This window comes from Plasmodium vinckei, assembly GCF_900681995.1.
Source record: "Plasmodium vinckei vinckei genome assembly, chromosome: PVVCY_10".
In the NCBI taxonomy this organism is placed as follows: Eukaryota; Apicomplexa; class Aconoidasida; order Haemosporida; family Plasmodiidae; genus Plasmodium; species Plasmodium vinckei.
In genome coordinates, this window is record NC_051302.1 from 644405 (window position 1) to 667509 (window position 23105).

The following is a 23105-nucleotide window of genomic DNA, read 5'->3' on the forward strand; positions in this document are numbered from 1 at the left end:
TGCGCAATATAGCATTTTACTTTAAATTTTATAAAATGCCCCTTTAATAATTAATGCTATCGTATTTTATTATCTATTTTTTATTTATCGTTTTTTATTTATTATTAATAGTATTTTATAGTAATATATATATATTTAAGAAAAATAATTCATAATATTTTATTTTTCTTTATTTTATGATTTGTATTTTTTATATTTTTATTGTTTTTTTATAAATATGCACAAAGTTGAATATATAAAATCATTATATTAAATCGAAACTATATATGTAAATATACTCAGTATGTATTCGTTGTATATGCACATATAAATACTATGAATGTGTATCTTCATTTTTAAACATTATATATAATAGAAACTTTCATTTTTATTATATATATGATAATACATAGATACTTATTTATAAGAAAAACGTAACAAAATTATCTCGAACCCAAAATATGAAAGAAAACATGCGATTCCATATATTATAGAGTGATTTTGTTTATTTTATATTATTTTATACCGTACCATTTTATGTTATATTATTGCATATTATTACGTATATATATTATTCATTTTGTTTAGTAATGCAATTAATTGTTTTACCTCACTTTCGAATATAAAAATTGCCATCCCAATTTACTCAACCATTTATTGTATACATGCATTTTTAGAAAATATACTGCGCTAATTTCTTATATATATATATAAAAGCGGGTATACATATTTATACATATTTATGCATTATATATATGTGCAGCATTTCTCTTTTGCACTATGAATATTTAATCACCTCCCCCAGTGTCTACATTTATAATACATATTTTTTGTGACATTGGCACTTTTAATTAAACCAAAAGACAATTAAATATTGTTTGACTTATTTATATGAATTTTTTTTAGTCAAATAATTATTGGTTGTTTTATGCCTCGCATTATATACATACATACAATATTATCATACCTATTTTATTTCATCTGTTCGTTTTTACTCAACCATTTTTAATATAACGCTTTAAACTGTTTTAAAATTTACATGACTATACTTGCGTTATTCATTATTATGTAAATTCAAAAATACAGCAATCTTTAATAACATATTTTATTTATATGGCTACATTTTATGCATTTTTTGTGAGTATTATATAATTTTCATATATAAATTGTTTTTCTAAATATTTCGTTATATATTACACTCTTTTAATACATACTAATATATAATCTTTAAAAGAATATTTATAAGAAATTTAAAAATGCATATAACTGATATATGACTAAAAGTGCTACATGTTTGATGATTTCATATGCCCAAATAAAAATATAGTTTGAGCAGCTACCATTTAATTTAACGATTTATTTTTATATTTAAATCATGTCGAAAAATAAAACAATTGAAGAGCGGTATCAGAAAAAGTCTCAAATCGAGCATATCTTGCTGAGACCTGATACCTATATAGGTAGTGTTGAAATGCATACCCAATTATTATGGGTATGGAATAAGGAAAAAAATCGTATGGTTCAGAAAAATATAACTTATGTACCAGGGTTATATAAAATATTTGATGAAATTATTGTTAACGCAGCTGATGTAAAAGCTCGAGAAAAAGAAAAAAGTGAAAACCCTATGACTTGTATAAAAATCGAAATAAATAAAGAACAAAAAAAAATAAGTGTATATAATGATGGAGAAGGTATACCAGTAGAAATACATAAAGAAATGAATATATATGTACCTCATATGATTTTTGGTGAATTATTAACATCCGATAATTATGATGATGCTGAAGACAGAATAACGGGTGGTCGTAATGGTTTCGGAGCTAAACTAACAAACATTTTTAGTAAAGAATTTACTGTTCAATGTGGTGATAATTCACGAAAAAGAGAATTTAAAATGACATGGTCTCAAAATATGTCAAAGTTTTCTGAACCTCATATAAAAAATTATAATGGAAAAGATTATGTAAAAGTAACTTTCAAACCAGATTTAGATAAATTTGGTATGACCGAACTTGATGATGATATAGAATGTTTATTACATAAAAGAGTTTATGATTTAGCAGGTACATGTAATGTTAGAGTATATTTAAATGGTTCAAGATTGCCTGTTAAAGATTTTAAAAGTTATGTTGATTTATATTTAAGAGATAATAGCCACCCTGCCAACAATCCAAGTGTTTCTAAAAATGCATTAAATGGTAATACAGATGCAAGTGTTAATAAAACTATTGATAATTTAGATGTTAGTGTTTCTCAAGACAATGGAGGAGTTACAGCTGATGCTACTCCATCTAAAACCAACGAAGAAAATGGAAATTCAAATTTTAACAATAATAAATATGAAGAAGAAATTGTAAAAATTCATGAAAAACAACATAGATGGGAAATAGTTATTTCTAAAACAGATGGATCACAATTTCAACAAGTTTCTTTTGTTAATAGTATTTGTACTACTAAAGGTGGTACCCATGTAAGTTATATTGTTGATCAATTGCTAAACTCTCTTAGTAAAAAGGCTAATGCAAAAAATAAAGGAGGTATGGAAATAAAGTCTGGCCATATAAGAAACCATTTATGGGTATTTGTTAATTGTCTTATAGTTAACCCAACATTTGATTCACAAACTAAAGAAACATTAACTACTAAACAAGCTAAATTTGGAAGTAAATGTATTTTAACAGATAAAACAATAAATAATGTCTTAAAAAGTTCTATACTTAGTAATATATTATTATGGGCCCAAGCCAAAGCACAAGTTGAACTTCGAAAAAAAATGAAAGCAGGTTCTTCAAAAGCAAGAGAAAGAATTATAGGTATACCTAAATTAGAAGATGCTAATGATGCAGGAAGTAAATATAGTCAAGAATGTACTTTAATATTAACAGAAGGAGATAGTGCTAAAACATCTTGTTTAGCTGGATTATCAATTGTAGGTAGAGATAGATATGGTGTATTTCCATTAAAGGGTAAACTTCTTAATGTAAGAGATGCATCATTTAAACAATTAATGGATAATAAAGAAATTCAAAATATATTTAAAATTATGGGATTAGATATTACTGATAAAAATAAACAAGATATTAAAGGACTTAGATATGGCTCTTTAATGATTATGACAGATCAAGATTATGATGGTTCCCATATTAAGGGATTATTAATTAATATGATACATAAATTTTGGCCTAGCCTTTTAAAACATAAAGGGTTTCTTTGCGAATTTGTTACTCCTATAGTTAAAGTTCAAAAAGGTAATCAAGAGTTGTCGTTTTTTACAATCGCAGAATATGAGCAATGGAAAGAAAGTACTAATTTATTAGGATGGAAAATAAAATACTACAAAGGTCTGGGTACATCAACTGATAAAGAATTTAAACAATATTTTTCAGATATTCAAAGTCATAAAATAGTTTTTCTATGGACAGGAGATAGAGATGGTGATTCAATAGATATGGCTTTTAGTAAAAAAAGAATTGAAGATCGTAAATTATGGCTACAAAATTTTATATTAGGCTCATATGTTGATCATAAAGAAAAAGATTTATCATATTATGATTTTGTAAATAAAGAATTAATATATTATTCTAGATATGATACAGAAAGAAGTATACCCAATATTATGGATGGATGGAAACCTGGACAAAGAAAAGTTTTATATGGTTGTTTTAAAAGAAATTTACGAAACGAATGTAAAGTTGCACAACTTGTAGGTTATATTGCAGAACATAGTGCATACCATCATGGTGAATCATCACTACAACAAACTATTATAAATATGGCTCAAACATTTGTTGGGTCAAACAATATAAATTTTTTAGAACCATGTGGACAATTTGGTAGTAGAAAAGAAGGTGGTAAAGATGCATCTGCGGCTAGGTATATATTTACAAAACTTGCATCATCTACTAGAAGTATATTTAATGAATTTGATGATCCAATTTTAAAATATTTAAATGAAGAAGGACAAAAAATAGAACCACAATATTATATGCCAGTTATTCCTACAATTCTAGTAAATGGGTGTGAAGGTATAGGAACTGGTTATTCATCATTTATTCCAAACTATAATTATAAAGATATAATTAATAATATAAAAAAATATATAGATAAAGAACCATTAGTACCTATGGTACCATGGTATAAAGATTTTAAAGGAAGAATCGAATCAAATGGAAAATCAGGATATGAAACAATAGGTATTATTAATAAAATAGATGATGAAACATTAGAAATTACAGAATTGCCAATAAAAAGATGGACACAAGATTATAAAGAATTTTTAGAAGAACTATTAACAGATGAAAAAAATCAATTAATTTTAGATTATATAGATAATAGTTCACATGAAGATGTTTGTTTTACTATTAAAATGGATCCAGTAAAATTAAAAAAAGCAGAAGAAGAAGGATTAGAAAAAGTTTTTAAATTAAAAAGTACATTAACTACTACAAATATGACATTATTTGATTCTAATTTAAAATTACAAAGATATGCATCTGAATTAGATATACTAAAAGATTTCTGTTTCCATAGATTAAATGCATATAATGAAAGAAAAAGCTATTTAATAGGCAAATTAGAAAAAGAAAAAAGAATTATATCAAATAAAACCAAATTTATATTAGCTATAATTAATGGAGAATTAGTTGTTAATAAAAAGAAAAAAAAAATACTTGTCGAAGAATTATATAGAAAAGGATATGATCCATATAAAGATATTCATAAAGTTAAAAAAGAGGAAATATTTGAACAGGAATTATTAGAAGCAGCTGATAATCCTGAAGACAATGAAGAAATTATTGCTGGTGTAACTGTAAAAGATTATAATTATTTATTAAATATGCCTATCTTTAGTTTAACATTAGAAAAGGTTGAAGAATTATTAGCCCAATTGAAAGAAAAAGAACAAGAACTTGAAATTTTAAAAAGTATTACTGTTGAAACTATGTGGTTAAAAGATATCGAAAAAGTTGAAGAAGCTATAGAATTCCAAAGAAATGTTGAATTAGCTAATAGAGAAGAAAGTAACAAATTTAAAGTTGCAAAGAAAACATTAGGTGGATTTAAAAAAAAGAAAAAGAAGAAAAAATTAACATCCGATGATGAATCTGAAGGTGATACATCTGATAGTAGTGAGTTTATGATTAATTCATTAAATATTAAAAAAAATAGTAAAAAAACACCAAGTAAAAAAACTAATACTAGTGTTAGAAAAAAAATGAGAAAATTAGATTCAGGCATTAGTGTAGATGATAATAATACGCAAAGTCCTTTATTAATTAATTCCAACGAAATAGATGATAGTAATTTATCTTATTCAAAAGTTGGAGATAATACACCTCTAATTAATGAATTAGTAAATACATCGAATCTTACTGATTCTAATACTCCAATAGCTAATCACGGTAGTAGTAACAATGGAATTGATCAAACACCAGCTCATGGTGAAATGAATTCCGTTAATATTAATGAGTTTTCAGGCATCAAAAATAAGCTATTAGAGCTTGGTACTTTATATTTATTTTATGCATATTTATTATAGTTTTACAATAGTACCGTTATGCAAACATTAGAGTTATTATGAATGCATTGATGGAGAGAGTGTTATATATGTATGTGTTCCTCATTACAGCATCACCATTTATATTTATATTTTTTTTTTTTTTTCCCATTTTCAGAGAAAAAAAAAAAACCTAGATTGACATTAGCCGAAACAATTAAGATGAAAAATATGGAGAAAGGAGATGGTGCTGCTAAGGAAACACCTCGAAGTAGAAACACACCCAAAAGGAAGAGGGTAATTTTTTAAAAATTATATTTATTATGTTTTTATTTTTTTTTTTTTGATCATATTAATAATTTTAATTATTTTTACTCTTCCAATCGCAGAACACACTATTAGATACTTCGAAATCAAAGGATGATTTCGATTCCGGAGATGAGGACTCTAGTAAAAATGTAAGTTTTTAAATTAATCAGAAAATATTATAAGTATGCATTTTGTTTCATTATTTATGGCATATTATTATTATATTTTTTTTCGATATTTTTATAGGATTCATCAAATGCTAGCGATAGTTCCTACAACATTTAAAAATCGTAAAAACAAATTAATAATCACATAAAGAAGTTCATAATGGATAATGACAAAATGTCTAGATATAAAAATATTATTTAAAATTAGGAAATGGCAATTTTTATATAAAAAAACAGTCTTTATTTTTTTCATATATTTCATTTTTTTTGTTGATATATATGTGTGTCATGAACCGTTTTTATTATTTATGTTAATATTATGAATTTATTATTTTATTTATCTTCGTGAACTTTGATCCTTTTTTCAGTGTGTTTTAATTTTATCATATAGTTCGGATTATCGAAAAAATTATGCATACTAATATAAACTTCAAATAATATGTTATAAAATTATTTATATATATTACTAATGATAAATTGGTTTCTATTTTTAAGGGTAATATTATGAAATTCATTTTTTTATTTATATATTTTCATGGTGTAAATATTCACAAAACCAATTATTCGCATAATATAATATAGAGGAACCCCATTTGATTTTTATTGAAACGCCAAAAGTGATTAATGTTGTAAAGGTAGTATTTATATATTTTATCATTATGTATGATGTGAGGAAATATTTATTTTTCTCTCCCATTTATTGTCCATAATTTGATAAACTATTAAATAAATAAACATATTTTAAAACATTTTATTTTTGGACAATATAGAAAGCAAAAAATATACAATTATATAGTCTATACATATTTTGAATAGAACAAATAAAATCCGTGAACAGCTATGACATTTAACAACACGTATCATTATCTATGCATATCCATAATAGCAACTAACTTTTGATATAATCCAAATTATGATTTCAAAATAGTACAATTTTTAGCTATTTATATTTATGGCGTTTTTAGCATGTTTACACACATGTAAATATTAAGCTATTCAATTAAATTTAGTATAAAAAATGCTAAAAAATACAATATTATTTAAGCAATTCCTAAATAAACCCATTTAAAAAATAGCAATAATAATAAGGAAAAAGAGAAATTGTTATAAAGTACTAAATACATAATATCATTTTGTGTGCAAAAAAATTATATAGTATAAATTAAGCAAAGTATTGATTAAAATATTATTAAATTGTTATTAAATTATTTGTTCTCTCAATTTTTGTTCGTGTGTATTTTTTTCCCTTTTTAATAATATATGATATGTCATATTATTTTATAAAGAATTAATAATAAAGGGATTATTGATAAAATATTGCTTTTGTGTATTTATTAATTTATGTATTAATATTGTGCTATTACAAATATTTTACTCTTAAGTGTTATACACATATTTATATGTAAATGTAAATTATATTTTGCTTTTATTTTCTTTCACACATGTATGTAATAATATGTGATAAGAATAATGTATACTAAAATTTTTTTAAATCTCACAATAAATATAATAAAGATAAAAAAATAAGAAAGAATGCAAATAAATATACAAAATATTTACAGATATATATTTTCAGATTATATGTGCCCATTTAAGAGAATGATTGTACATAAATATAGTATTTTTAAATAGGATTAAATTAAATTTATTAAACATATATTAAATAAAATTGCAATTTTTTGAACAATATTAAGCATATTTCCTTATTGTTATTGTTTTTTTTTTTGTGCAACGCTTCTCATTTTTCTATTTTAAATTTCTGCTGAATAAAATTAATATACTATTTATACTACGTATCTTTTATTGCCCATATATATATGCATATTTTTATTTTGTATATTTTTTTTATTTGTATATTTTGTTTGCCCGTTATTTCCCAGCTTAGTATATATAATAAATTGTGTTATCGTATTATTTTTTTTTCTTACGATTTTCAAGCAATTGTACGCTAATAAATATTATGTATATATAATACTATAAATTACGTATACTATATAATATATTATTAAACTTGTATTTATATGCATAACTCATATTTATGCATTATTTTAACTTTTCTATCAAAAGTTTATATGTAAATACTTCCAGTATATTTATTATATTATTTTTTTTATTTTTTTTTTTACGTAATTTTATAATTTTCATTTTTGTTCCTAAAGTATTTACTATTTAAAAAACTGTTAAGTTCTATATATGAACATAATTTTTTTTAAATGTTATTAAGTGAAAAAAAAAAAAAAAGAAAAACTAATTTATGGAATAATTATTCATATATCAATATATACACAAAAAAATACACATTACCAACATTCGAAAGAATAATAATTATTTGAAGTGTTAATAAGAACAATATTAATATTGACAACAGTGTATAATATGTATTACTCATATTTAATAAAATTGTATGTTCATGATTTGAGCATATATAAGCAAAATGCTTGATGAGAATAAACTATATTATATTACTCTTTTTAATTTATCAAGTTAATTTTAAAATTAAAAAACAAAACCAAATATAATAATAATGATAGAAAACAGAATGTGGACATTTATAATTGTGCAAACACTAAAAATGGAAAATTAAAGGAGAATGAAAATTTTGTTTCTTCATTATTTAGTAAATAAAAATAAAAAAAAATATGATTACAGCTATTTATTTTAATAGCAGTTATTATTAATATTTCTACATTTATTAATATTACTCCTAAACAAATTGTTAGAGCTATATATTTACAATTATTCTGATAATTGGCACAACTCTAAAATTGTATAAAAAAATTAAATACCAAATTAAATAAACAATATTATCCTTGTAATTTCGTTCAAAGCATAATAAGTGACACACATTTTGAAGTTAACAATTATTATATAGAGGGTTATTTGTGAAATAATAATTAAAATATATTGTGTGCATATTTTTAAAAGAATAATAATATGCTAATAATAATTATAAAACATTTTTAAAATCGGGAACATACGAAATTTGTGCTATTTCATAAATTTAACCATACACACAAGCACATATACATATCTGTATTTATATTGTATAATTATTCAAAGAAAAAGACATTCACACATATCCATGCATATTAATTGATAAATAATATATTAATGTAAAGTATACTTGCGTAAGCAAAAATGAAAGAAGTATATTACCCATTACCAAAAGACGATCATACTACATATATAAAAAATGCCGGAACAAATAGTTATATACAAGATGATGGATTAAATGGTTATATAAAGGGTAAAAATAATTATGCATTTCGTGAAATATACTTAAGAAATATTAAGAAGCATATTATATTACATTTTTTGAGGAACATATTAAATGTCAGCAAATTAACTAATATATCAAGAGATAAAAATTTAAAAAAAATATTATCAGAATATTCTTTTGTGATTTTAAATTATTCAAAAATGTATAAAAACGATAAAGACATGTTAAATTTTTACATTAATTGTTACAATATATATAATCATATCATATACATAAGCAATGCTAAATCGTGTATTAATATTGGCATACACAAGAATAGAGATAGAAATAATTTTAATTCAAACAACATTCTTAATACAGATTGGGATGATAATATTATAAACCATAGTGATTATACTTTTTCTTATAAGCCTTATTTTATGTCTACAAGGAAGATAGAAATAAATAATAAAAAGAACATTTTATTTTTATTTGGAAATAAATATAAATTTTACAATCTATACATTTCTTCCAACTTTAGTAACAACAATGATAAAACATGTAACACTGATTATTTACAAGGATTATACAACCTTTTAGACAAATATAGTAAATCCTCAAATATGCCACCATCATATTTATGTAAAGATAAATCATATAATATGTTATATACTAATATTTTGAAAGATTACCAAGCCGATATAATAAAACTGTTAGAAATAATTTTATTTTCTGTTTCTAATATTGTGTCGAATGTTCTTAAAACTGTAACAAATTTTTTAAAAATTATAATAATAAAAGCAGCTACACTTATGTATTATTTTGCTATTTTAAATTATAAGGAAACAAAATTGTCTATTACCTATGCACACTATAATATGAAAAATAAGAATAAACACAGTCTCATATCTAGACCTAGCTATAGTCATAATAAAAACTACTTCAAAAATAATTGCAAAGCGTTTAATGATTTTTATAATGATGCTTTGCAAGTTTCTAATAAAATAGTGCTATATTTTAACAGCTATTTCTTTAATATTTCAGCCCATATTACTAATAATTTAATCGTATTGATAAAAAAAAATGATAATTATAATTTTTATTTTAACTTATTAGATTGCTCTAAACTTGAGCAATACACAGAAAAGGCAGAAAAAAACAAGACTATCAAATTTGGGAGATACAATAATTGGAATAAAAGAAAAAATATGATTAATTGTTTTTCCAGTAAGTATTATAATAGTATGCTTGGAAAAAATGGCTATACCCAGTTGCCTTTTTTATTTTTCTATTACTACAGTATATTAAATAAAATGATTAATATATTAATGAGAAGGATCTTAGCAAATTTAGTATGTTGCAATTGGAGGAATAACAGAAATTGTGATGCGATATTTTATATCAGTATTTATCGATTTTTTTTGTGTGCTTATATAGCTATCGAAATAAGGAAATATTTAATCTTAAATATGTTTAATGTATATAACAATTTCAGATTAATTATTATCAAACATTTCAAAAATATTGAGATTTTCATTGATACAATAAAATGTTGTTATAGTTATAACAACTGTAGCATGCGAATAAAAATGAATTCAATATTCATAGTACCGATCAGAGCAATTTTCAAAAAATTAAAATTTTTATTAATAATAATATTAAGTATTGCTAATTATGTTAAAGCAAACATGATGATACATTTTTGTAATTATTTTATAAATTACTCAAGATTATTTGTTTCGTTTTTGTTTTTGTTCTTATTTTTGTGTGAAGGTATTATTATTATTTATAACCTCAAATATATTTCACTACACAAAATAAAACCAAACAATCGAAAATTTAATATTAATACTTGTAGTAATAAAATATATGAACACATCCGATATAATACTGAGCAAATTGATATTTGTGATAATATTATAAATAAAGATAATATGTCATTATTTTTTCCTTTTGTAAATAGTTTAATAATAATATTATTTTTTTTATTATTAAGCAAATCAAATCAAGACCAAAAGACAACAACTACAATAAGCGATACAATGTTGAGTTATTTGCATTTTATTTCCTCATTCTTTAATCAGCACACTAATTGTGTTAACACCATTTTTAGAAATGAATTAATGAATATCATATTTTATTTCTATCACCAATTTGCTAGCACAATTAGTATAAAAAATGATAATAAAATGAAAAAACAAACATATTTAGGATGCGTCATAATATCAGAACATTATTTTATATATGTTAAATTAATTTATTTTTTTTGTGTAATAATATATTTATCTTTATCATCCTTTGTTTTGTATACTTTAATTTTAATTTCAATCCAAATAAACCTAAATAAGTATAATCTTTCCCCTCACATATATTTATATATATATCCCTATATTTCCCAAGATGAAGATATAACAAAGAAGAATGACAAAAAAAACAAAAATTATATTATTTTAATTTATAATTTTTTTGTCTATCCAGTTATTTATACATTTAATAAATCCAGAAAATTTATTATTAAAGCTATTATGAACAAATCACAATCTTATTTTAACATTGGACAGAAATGCAATATTAAAAATTATATGTTTATTCAAGAATATCAATTTTATTTTATTATTCAATTATTTTTGGAATATTTGCATTGCCTCATTGCAGCAATGCCCTCTTTGTGTACAACGCCTGATTTCCCTTCACCGCTCAAACCGAAAAACATGAACAATACTAGCGATATTGCAAAATCAAATAAACATATCATAATTAATCAAAGCTTTATTCACATCCTTGAACAAGATCTAAATATGTCTATACTTGGCAAATTGCAATTATTGCCCCATAAAATGCTAAACTTAGTAAGTGCTAATGCAAACTATAATAATAAAAATGGTTGTAATTTTACTAGCGAAAACTTAACGGTTCACTCTTGTGGGGATACTAATGAGGCTGGACAGGATGAAAATGGACAGAATGGGACAGAACAGAATGAAAATGAAATGAATGACCAAAATGAAGCTGGAACAAATGACGCTGGACCGAATGAGACGGGCAATAGCGAGGCCGGAAGCGGCATCAATGGGACTGGAGAAGATGGACAAGGAGATGAAGAAGATGGGGACGATAAAAAACAGGGAGATGATTTAAATAGTGAAAATTGTGACAATTCTATACTAGATAATAAACCTGAAAAAGCTAAGAGAGGAAGAAAAAAAAAATTAAATGATAAAAGCCGAATTATAAATAAAGTTGGATTAGGAAGAAAAGGAAGAAAAAAAATGGATTTAGTAAATAATAGAGATGAAAATAATATGGCATTTAAAAATTATTATAATGCTAATTATATAAATGATATAAATAATCCCAATTTTATACAAAATAATAATATTGATGAAGCAAATATAAAAACAGTTAATTATTCTAATAAAATGGGAAAGGATATAGTTAATCAATTACCTAACCAAATGAATAATAATTTTAACATGTATCAAAATAATCGAATTAATATACAATGTCCACCGAATTTTATTAATCAAAATAATTTAAATATGAATAATATTATTGGTGTAAAACAAATACCACCAAATATGAATAACAATTTTAGGAGTAATATAATTAAAAATAATTTTAATCAAATGAATAGAAATATCACAAATCCAATGAATCCACAAATGAATCCTAATAACAATATGGCAAATTATAATGTTTATATGGCTCTTCAAAAAGGTGCTATACCTAATAATATAGTTGGAAATCCAATTAATAAAGTTAATTATCGTATGAGCAATCCAGTAAATTATAACAACATATATCCTAACATAAATAATACTGGTCAATTTCCTAATATGAATAATCCCAAAATAAATAATGTAAACATATATGTAGATAATTTTAATAAAAAAAATAGTTTAAATATTCCTTTAGGGCCTAACAATAATCCTTCTCTATTACCACCTCAAATAAATAACCAAATGGTTAACCAATTAGGAAATATCATGCCAAATAAAACAGACTCTAATCAATTAAATCCTCAACTAATAAATCACATGAACAAACATATGAATGAGCAAACAGGTGGACATATAGAAAACCCAATGATAAATCAAAAACAAATAAACTTTATGAATAATCATAATAATGTAGCCAATATGATGAATAACTACATGAATCAGAACCCATATAATAAAGCTATCCCTGTAGGTCCTAATACATCTACTGGAGTTAACAAAAATAAAATTAATGAAAATGTAATTATAAACAATAATAACAATGTGCATATGAATAATGCCATATTACGTGATCAATCTATAGAGAATAATAAAATTGGAAATAACAACGCTGTGCCTAACATTGCTATAAATCCAGAAGTACGACGAAATACTTTATTAGGTTTAAACACAGTAAATAATAATAATGATGCAAACGGTGTTACTACCGAATCCGTTGAAGTAAACGGAATGAAACCTGGAATAGATAAACCTTCAACAAATGTACCTAACAATGTTAATAACACAAGCCAGATGCGAAAAAACGGAAGTAGAAGCAGCAGTTGTAGTAGTATCAATAATGGAATGGTAAATGAAAAACCTCCCAATCCAAGTCCAAATTTAATGGGACCAATGATTTATATGAATAATAGAAATATGAAAAATGAACAAATGGAAAAAATGATAATATATGATAAAATGGGGATAAAGAATGAAGAAAATCAACCTAATGAAATGCACAATCGACCTATTATTAATAATATTCCTGGTAATATGTTTTATGGATATCATAATAATATGGTTATTCATCCATACTTTAATAATATGCGTATGGCAGCTATGAGGGGACGAGTTTCTTTTGTAGAACATAATAACAGACATCCTAATATATATGATCCTGAGCAAATAAATAAAGGAAACCTTATAAATAATAATTATTTACCTAATGGAGAACCATATGGTGATCATCATTTTCATAAAAATAAACATATGAATATTGCAAATAATACAAACTTAAAAAAAAAAAAAAAAAATGATATGAAAAAAAAAAAAGACGAAGATATGACTAACAACCAAAATTTAAGAACGGTAAAAATGAATTGGAATAAATATGATAATATATTTAGAAAAATTCATTTAAAAAATAATTATGAACACATTATAAATACTGAAGAAGATAAAATAAATAACTTAACAGATGTAGAAAAAGATAATTCCAAAATCGATAGCATTAATAATAATATTATTGATTCTATAGGTCTAAATATAGATAACCAATTAAATATTAATTTTCATAAATTTTTAAAAGAATATGATGATATATTAAAAAAATTAAACTTAATAAAACTAAATGATAAAGCAAATTTTAAAAATCAAACTTATAATGAAATATATGAAAATATATTCTTAACTATTGAAAATTACTTAAGTATATCGGAATTACAATATAAAAACAATTTTGTTCATACGAATTTTTACAAAAATTGCATGAAATATTTAGACAAAATCAAATCCGAAGAAAGCCAAAAAAGTGCCGATCCAGGCCCATCGGAGAATGCTGTAAATACGGAGAATGGTGAAAAGGTTGAAAATACTGAAAATGGAGCCGACCTTGCAAACACTGTTGAAGGAGCTAAAGAAGGAAAAGAAGCTAAAGAACAAAAGACAAATAATTCGACCGAAGCAGATAACAATAGTGATGAAGAAAATTATGTTAATAAAAAAAAGTCAAACTTTTTTGAAAGCATTTCTTTGAGTGCTAATAATCGTACTGTTTTAAAAACTCTGTTAGAAAAAATTAAAGATAGAAAGCAAATTGAACAAGCTGAACAGGTTGAAAAGGCTAAAAATGATGAGGGTAGTTTGCTAAGAAAAAATAGCAAAATGGAATTAACAAAAGGAGAAAGTAATATAACAGAATCTAGTCTTATTAATCAACAAAGCATTCAATCTAAAGTTGATGAAAATGTGAATGAAGGTGATATTGGAATGGTCAATAATTTAATGGATAGATTAGGTGACAAAAATGCCATAAATAAAACTTTGACAAATTATTCTAGAACTAATAGTTCTCGTTTCAATGAAAACAATAAATCTATTATAGATAACAAAAAACAAATTAATGAAGAAAAAAATATAACATATCAAAATTTATTTATAGAAAATATTTTATCGAAAAAGTATCGAACATATTCTATCAATGAATTTATTAATGTGAAATTAAATGATAACTTACGTGAATTAATTAAAATTTATAAACAAAATTTATGCTATAATATGAAAAAAAATTTAAATAAAAAAATAAATTATATTAAAATATATCGATGGCTTAGATCTAATGTAAAAAGTAAATATATCAAAAAAATTAGAAAACTAAAAAATAGCCGTTTAATCAAGAAAAAGAAAAAAAAAATTATCATAAAGCTTAAGAAATATATTCATAGAGAAATATTTTCTGGAAAAAATGATTCGAATTTATTTGATGATATTTATAAAATGCCAAACATCCAAGGAATAAAAATAAATAACAATGAAATCGATCCTAGTACGATTGGTGTAGGAAATGATACATCCATTTTTCCCTTTACCATACCAAAGTCAAAAAAAGGTGTAAATGATTCTGTCAATGCTAATAATACAACGGATGCATCTAAATTAGATGTGCATAATGTTATAAATGATGAAAATTTATTGTTAGTAAAAAAAGAGAAAAATGAAACAAAAAAAAATAGAAAAAATAATAAAATAAATTCTAAATCGAAATCAAATTTGGAAGAAAATGTTAGTATATATATTCAAAAAGAAATAAAAAGGAAACAAGATAATTATATAAATACAAAAAATCCAAAAAAAAGAAAAATAACACAATGTAGAAATTTATCTATTCATGCATATATAGACAAAATGTATAATAAAAGAAATGTAAAACGAATAAAAAAATATAAAAAAAATATGAATATGAAATATAAATCAAATGCAATTATTGATTTAGGAAATAAAATTGTATGGATATCCTTTGAATTTAATAATTTAAGTTCTTTAAAAAATATAAAAAATAATTTATTTGAATCGATCTCTTTATCAAACATACAAAATGCAAAACATTCAGAAAATGAATTAGACAATTTTATTATTAATGAAATGGAAAAATATAAAAATGTAAAAATTAAATCCTATAAGCTTATATCTTACTATGATTATATGTTTCTAAAAAATCGATTAAACTTTGTAAAAGTTCAATACAAAAAAAAAAAAAATGTTATAAAAAATGAAAACCATCTCCTTCGTTTGGTAAATAATAAAAATGAAAATAAAGATAGTACCAATCAAACTACTAAAGAAGTTATGTTAAAAGGTGAGGAAAACGAGAACATCACATCAATTCATAATGTCACTGAATCGGATCTAAACAATCTAGAAAAAAATGAAGAAAATGGAAATGATTCTAAAATGTTTAATAAGAATGATAAGAGAAAAAAAAGTTTACAAGAGTATATAGATTTATTTCCAATTATGGATAAAAAAAAACTTAACTCTCACATTAATTTGAATTTAAATATAGATAAGAATGGTAGTGAAAATGATGAGAATAAATCGAATATTCAAAACATTTTCGGAGAATTAAACTTAAATTTTATTACAAAATATTTAAATAAAAATGTAAAAATGGAAAGTGCTGATTTATGTAAAGTATCTCTTGGTAAATCAAATGAAAAAGATGATATCTATGATCATCATGAAAATAGATTCAAACATTTTATAAATAATGAAAATGTAATTTATAATAATTCTGTTCTTATTGATAATTGTATATGGTCTAACAATCCAATTCTCTTTAGCATTTTTGAAAAATATTATTTATTAGTTAAAATGCAAAAATATATATTACAATATAAAAAATGCTTAAAAAATAATATTAAAATGGATTTATATTCAGAATCAAATTTAGATTTACATTCAAGTTCTACATCTGACAATGCTAAAAATTTTAAAAAATTATCTAAAGGTAAACATAATAAAGGTGAAACACTATCAAATTTGCTACTTCGTAATAATCAAAATATTGGAGTTGATATTGACTATGCTAATAATGCAAATACTGTTGGTGCAAGAAAGCGAAGAAGATCAAAAGGGATTACAACTGATTTAAAAGAAAAAATTGATACATCTAATTGTTCAGAAAAAGTGGCATCCCCAGACCAAACGGATTCTAATCCTAATTCTGTAAATAACAATGCTGACAATCTAAATCGTAAAGATAGCAGTAGTAGTGATCAAAATAAACAAGTGGCAGATGAAGGTTCTAGCACATTAATTCAAGAGGAAAAAAATAAATTAGACAAGCAAGAAAATGTACCAGAACAAAATAAAGAAAGTGATGATAAAGATGCCGATGAAATGTTGGATAATGAAAATCCTGATCAAGTAACTGCTAAAAGTTCTAGCATTATTGATGAAATTGATCCCACATCTAGAGACGTAGAAATTCCTGATGTAAAAAATGTGACTAACGAATTTGATAATAAAGATAAAACAGAGGAAGAATATAATAATGTTGCAACAAGAAGTCCAAAAGGAAGAAAAAGTGAACTTATAAAAAGTAGCAAGCAAGATAGTGTTAGAAAAAATAGCTTAACAAATATCGAAATTAAAAAAGAAGAAAATTTTAATAAAATAAATGAAAATAATGTAGAAGTACCAGAAAAAAAAAGACGTGGAAGAAAAAAAGGAAAAAAAAGAGGTAGAAAAAAGGGAGTTAAAAATAAAAGTAAATTATTTATTAATGAAGAAAATCAATCAACTATTTGTAATAACAAACAAACAAATTTTAATGGTAATTTCACATCCTATGATAATTATAAAAACAATTCATTATCATATCTAACAAAAGAACAAATAAATGAATTAGAAACACAAAATGAAAATGATATATTAAGCTCTGATCTAGTACCTATAGATAAAGATATCATTATTGATCTATTATGTGAAGAAGATGAATTAATAGAAAGTTATATAAAAAATTCTAGATTTGTAGATAAAAATTTAATATGTTTATTGATAAACATGAATAATGTACAGAAGAAATTAAGTTTTATATGTAATGCATTATTAAAAAAAATAATAAAAGAAAATAAAATGCCTCCAAAAATATCTGAAAATACTAAAAAATGTGAGCAAATAACTTATAAATATATTATGTTTGAAAGATGGAATCAACTTAGGTATTCTCTTTTTTATAATTTATTATTAATAAATAATAATATTGGTGTTACAATTGAAAATCCTAATATAAGAAATAGTTCAAATTTAAATTCGATAAATACTTATAAAAAATTATCAATTAATTCAATTTTTGATTTACATAAATTTGCTACTAAATATAAGAAACATAAATATCCTCCATTTGAATATAGCATCTTTTTTAAATACAATGATTTTAAAAATGTTCGATCAATAACTTATGAAAGTGATAATAGTGATGATGTTAAAAGTGTAAATCCTGAAAAAGATGATTCTAAAAATAATGTTAAAACACCTCAAGATGAAATTCATTTATTTATTAATGACAAAGATAAATTTTGTGGATTTTCAAACACAACAGATTTAAATATTACTCCAATCTTTTATCATTGTTGTGTATGTTTTAATGACGACTATAACAGTATGCAATTTGGTGATGAAGAAGATAATCCCCAAAATCCTGCACAAAATGATTCAACTCAAAATGTTGCATCAATTCCTGGGATTGACACCAAAGATAATAATGTAAAGGAAAGTAACGAAATTGAAAAAAGAGAAGAACCAAAAGATAACATAAAAAATTTGACACAAACAAATAATGACAATAAAATGAAAGATAAACCAAATTTAGATGAAAATAAGACAAAAGCTATTGATATTTCTGGAATAAATTGTAAAGAAAATATTGTAGAAATTGAAAATAATATAAAAAGTTGTAAAAATATCATGTTAAAATGCTATAGATGTTATATGCATGCTCATAAGTATTGTTATATATCAATTAAAAATAATGAAGATAATAATAGTATAGCTATTTTACAAAATAATAATATTGCAAATCCAAATGAATGGTTATGCCAAAGATGTGAATTTGAAAAAAAAACTTTAGGTACTAATTATTTATATCTATTTGATAGTAATATTAAATGTTATATATGTTTAGAAAGAGGAGGTGCATTTTGTCAAATTCGAGACCATATGTTTATTCACATTTTTTGTGCCATATTTTGTGTTCCGGATTTATTAGTAAATACTAATATTAATATGCAAAACTTTTTTGAATATATTAATTTAAATAGTTTGCAACTAACTCAAGAAATCCATTCGATAGTCTTGAAAAAACAAAAAGTTAAAAAAATTAAAAATAAAAAAATAGCCGATTCAGATAAAACAAAAGAACCCAATATCGAGTCGTCAGCCAATTCTAGCCACATTCCTCAAAGTGAAAAAACAAATTTTGAAACTAAAGAAAGTGAAACAAATGTATTAAACAAAACTGATGTAACTACTGAATGTGCTAAAATTGATGATGAGAAAGAAAATAATTCACAAAATAATAATACAAATAAAAAAGAAAGAAAAAAAAAACAAGACATTAATAATTCAAATAAAAGAACACGAAAAATATATGAATTTTTTTCTTTTATAAAAAGAGATAAAGATACAAAATCAAATGAAGATGAAGAAGATAATGAAAATTTGAAAAAAAAAATAAAAAAAACATCTGAAAGTGACAATGATGAAGAAATAAAGAAAGACAATAAAACAAATCTCGATAATGAAACCAACTTAAAAGAATCAAAAAATGATGAACCAAATTTAAATTCATATTTGGAAAATGAATCACAAATGTCTTCGTCAGATTATCTTTCATCCTCTTTATCAGATATGTCTTTCTTTTCAAAATTTTCATTGAAACGCGATGATAATGAAGATGAAGAAATAGATGAAATAGAGGAAAAAAAGAGAATACAAAAAATAATAAAGGGACCATATATTTTAAATGGATATAAACAAGAAAAAGCTAGATGTGATGTTTGTTTAAAAACACAAGGAATTTTAATGAAATGCTTTAATATGGATTGTGAAAAATATATGCATCCATTATGTGCATTTATGTGTGGATTACATATTAAATGTAAAAATTCAAATAAAAAATTTTTAAATTTTCAAAATAAAATCGATTATTGTTTTCCTAGAATATTCTTTTTTATTAGATGTATTAACCATTCTGTTAAAAAATGTGGGGTTGTTAATATTTATGAAGAATTAATTAAAAGAAGAAGAAAATATTTAAATAGAGATTTATATCCCAATATATATGAAAATATTAAAAAAGAAAGAAAACAAAAAAATTCATTAAAATTAAAAATTCGTAATAATAATTTAGCTACAGCTAATAATAATAAAAATGATATGCTTGAAGTTTTAGCATATAATTTTAATTATCTATATCCTTATCAATATAGTTTTTTTCTTTTACCTAACTTATATTATATAAAAAATGATATATGTGCTGTTTGTTTTACACAAAATAAAAAAAAAGAATTATTATATTGCAAATATTGTAACGTATGTGTACATAAAACATGTTATCTAGTTGATACTTCATCGCTTGAATATTTTTATTATAAAAAAAAAAAGAAAAAAAAAATTCACACATCCCTTGTCCATAGCAAAGAACAGAAAGTTAAACATTTATCGATCAAGATTAAGGAAAAACAAAAAAATATTATCACCATGTTACAAAACAAAGCTTTACAACTTAGTGACAATACAATTCCTACTCCACAAAATGGAGAGCCCAATGAACAAGAGATATCACAAAAGATGGAAGACGAAACAACTATAAAAAATTCTAACACTTTTAAAGAGTTACTAAAAAATGAAATAAACAGTTGCTTACAAACAGCTAGCCATTTTAATGATATTGAATGTGTGAAAACGATAAAAAAATTTAATAAAAAATCCAATTTTTATAATCATTTAAAAAAAGAAGAAGAAAAATTATTAACAGATACAGAAGATATAGAAGAACAGAAATTATTTATTTGTGATATTTGTGTAAATAATTATAATTATGAAAATGTTAATTGTATATTATGTAGTAGAAAAGGTGGAGCTATCAAAATGGTTCGAATAAATGATTATATAAAAACAGATAAAAATAAAAATAAAAAAAATAACTTTTTAAAACATGAAAAAAATTCTGTTTTCATCCATATGCAATGTGCTTTATATTCACCACAAATTATTATACATGATATAGCTGATGAATATTATCAATTATATAATTATGACAACTTAACAAATAAAGAACAAGCTATAGATAAACAAAAAAGTAATGTACATTCTGATTCAGAAATTTTACAATTAAATAAAGAAAATTATTATGATGAAAAACAAAAATTATTGAATGAATTTTTTTATAAACAATATACATATACCAATCTTAAAAAATCAGCTAAAAAAAATTTCCTAAATATAAAAAAAAATAATTCAACAGGTGCCCCTAGAGGTAGACCACCATTACATAATACATCTATAGAACCCATATCTGAAAATGTTAAACTTACATCTAATAATGATAATTATGAAAATCGATTTAATAAAATGGGTTTAAACAAATCAGATTTATTTGATTCCACCATAGATGTCGAAAATAAAAATGACGAAGATGAATATGATGAAAAAATAAAAAGACAAAAAAAAATGAATGATATTAAAATTACTAGTTTTGATCAAACAGTTTTAATAAAAGATAATAATAATGTTGAGCAAAAAGATTCTGTACAACCAACTGAAAGAAGACGAGGAAGAATGCGAAAGTCACAATCTATACATAACAATAAAAAGGAAGTACAATCAATAGAACAATTAAAGGGGGATGGTGACTACAAAACATTTTCTATAAATAATCAAGCAACTGGAGAAATAGAAAAATATAATAATGAACTAGTTAAAAGTAATAGCACAAATTTTAAGATAAACAATTTAGATGATAATACTAAAAATGTATCTATGATATTTGATGGAATAAATAATTATTATTATAATTTAAATAATAAAAAAAAAAATTATAAAATAATAATAAAAGATCAATTAAAAAGATACTTAAATAAAAATACATGTTGTGTATGTAATATGACTTATGGATATACACATAAATGTATAGAAACTTCATGTAATAATTATTTTCATATATCATGTGCTAAAATACATAACTTTTTTTTCGAATATGATTATAATTTTTTAAAAGCACATCCTAATATTACAAATTTAGATATAACAAAAATTCCTAATTCAATTATATTTTGTGAAGTACATTCAAAAAATCGAAGAAAAGCAAAACCGTCTATTCAACTTTTTTCAAAATTACGATCTTTCCTTGAACTAGCTAATATTGTTGTAAATCAAATGAAAAAAAAAGAAGAGATCAAATATAATTGGATAAAAAAATATTTTGAAAATGACCAAATAGCAATGCAACAATCGGATTATAAATATAATTCTATTGAAAATAAAAATACAAAACTTTTAATAACTAATGATGATTCTAATTATTGTGAAAATGATAATAATTTTAATTATAAACATGAAATGAGTTGGGAAAATAATTATACAAATATAAATTCTAAGGATGAAAATATTCTTAATTCTTCTCATAATGATCATCAATATAATTCGGAAATTTCTAAAAAGGAATATGATAAAAATTATTTTATTAAAAAAAATATTGTGAATGACCTGGATATTATTACTGATCAGCTCAAAAGTGATGAAAGCAATTTGTTTGATGATAATGAAAGTGATATAAATGATAGTGATTATAGTGAAGAGACAGATGAAAAAAATAAAGACATTAATAATGATGACGATTGTTCAAGTGGGGATGATTTTAAAGAAGATAATAATTCGGAATAAACCATACATTTTTAAACCTATTTAAAAAA

The 23105-nt window shown here is 23.0% G+C and overlaps 2 protein-coding genes across 2 annotated transcripts; both read left to right on the top strand.

Moving 5' to 3' along the window:
• Positions 1–1354: 1354 nt before the first annotated feature.
• Positions 1355–6073, top strand: PVVCY_1001620 (DNA topoisomerase 2, putative; the record flags this gene model as incomplete). The annotated part of the gene is made up of 4 exons (XM_008625614.1): positions 1355–5486; positions 5658–5776; positions 5869–5937; positions 6035–6073. The coding sequence occupies 4 exons, from the start codon at positions 1355–1357 to the stop codon at positions 6071–6073; spliced, it is 4359 nt and encodes a 1452-aa protein (XP_008623836.1).
• Positions 6074–9093: 3020 nt separating this feature from the next.
• On the top strand, positions 9094–23076 carry PVVCY_1001630 (conserved Plasmodium protein, unknown function; the record flags this gene model as incomplete). Its single annotated transcript, XM_008625615.2, has 1 exon — positions 9094–23076. One exon carries the CDS (start codon positions 9094–9096, stop codon positions 23074–23076), a length of 13983 nt encoding a protein of 4660 aa, XP_008623837.2.
• Between the last annotated feature and the right edge of the window lie 29 nt (positions 23077–23105).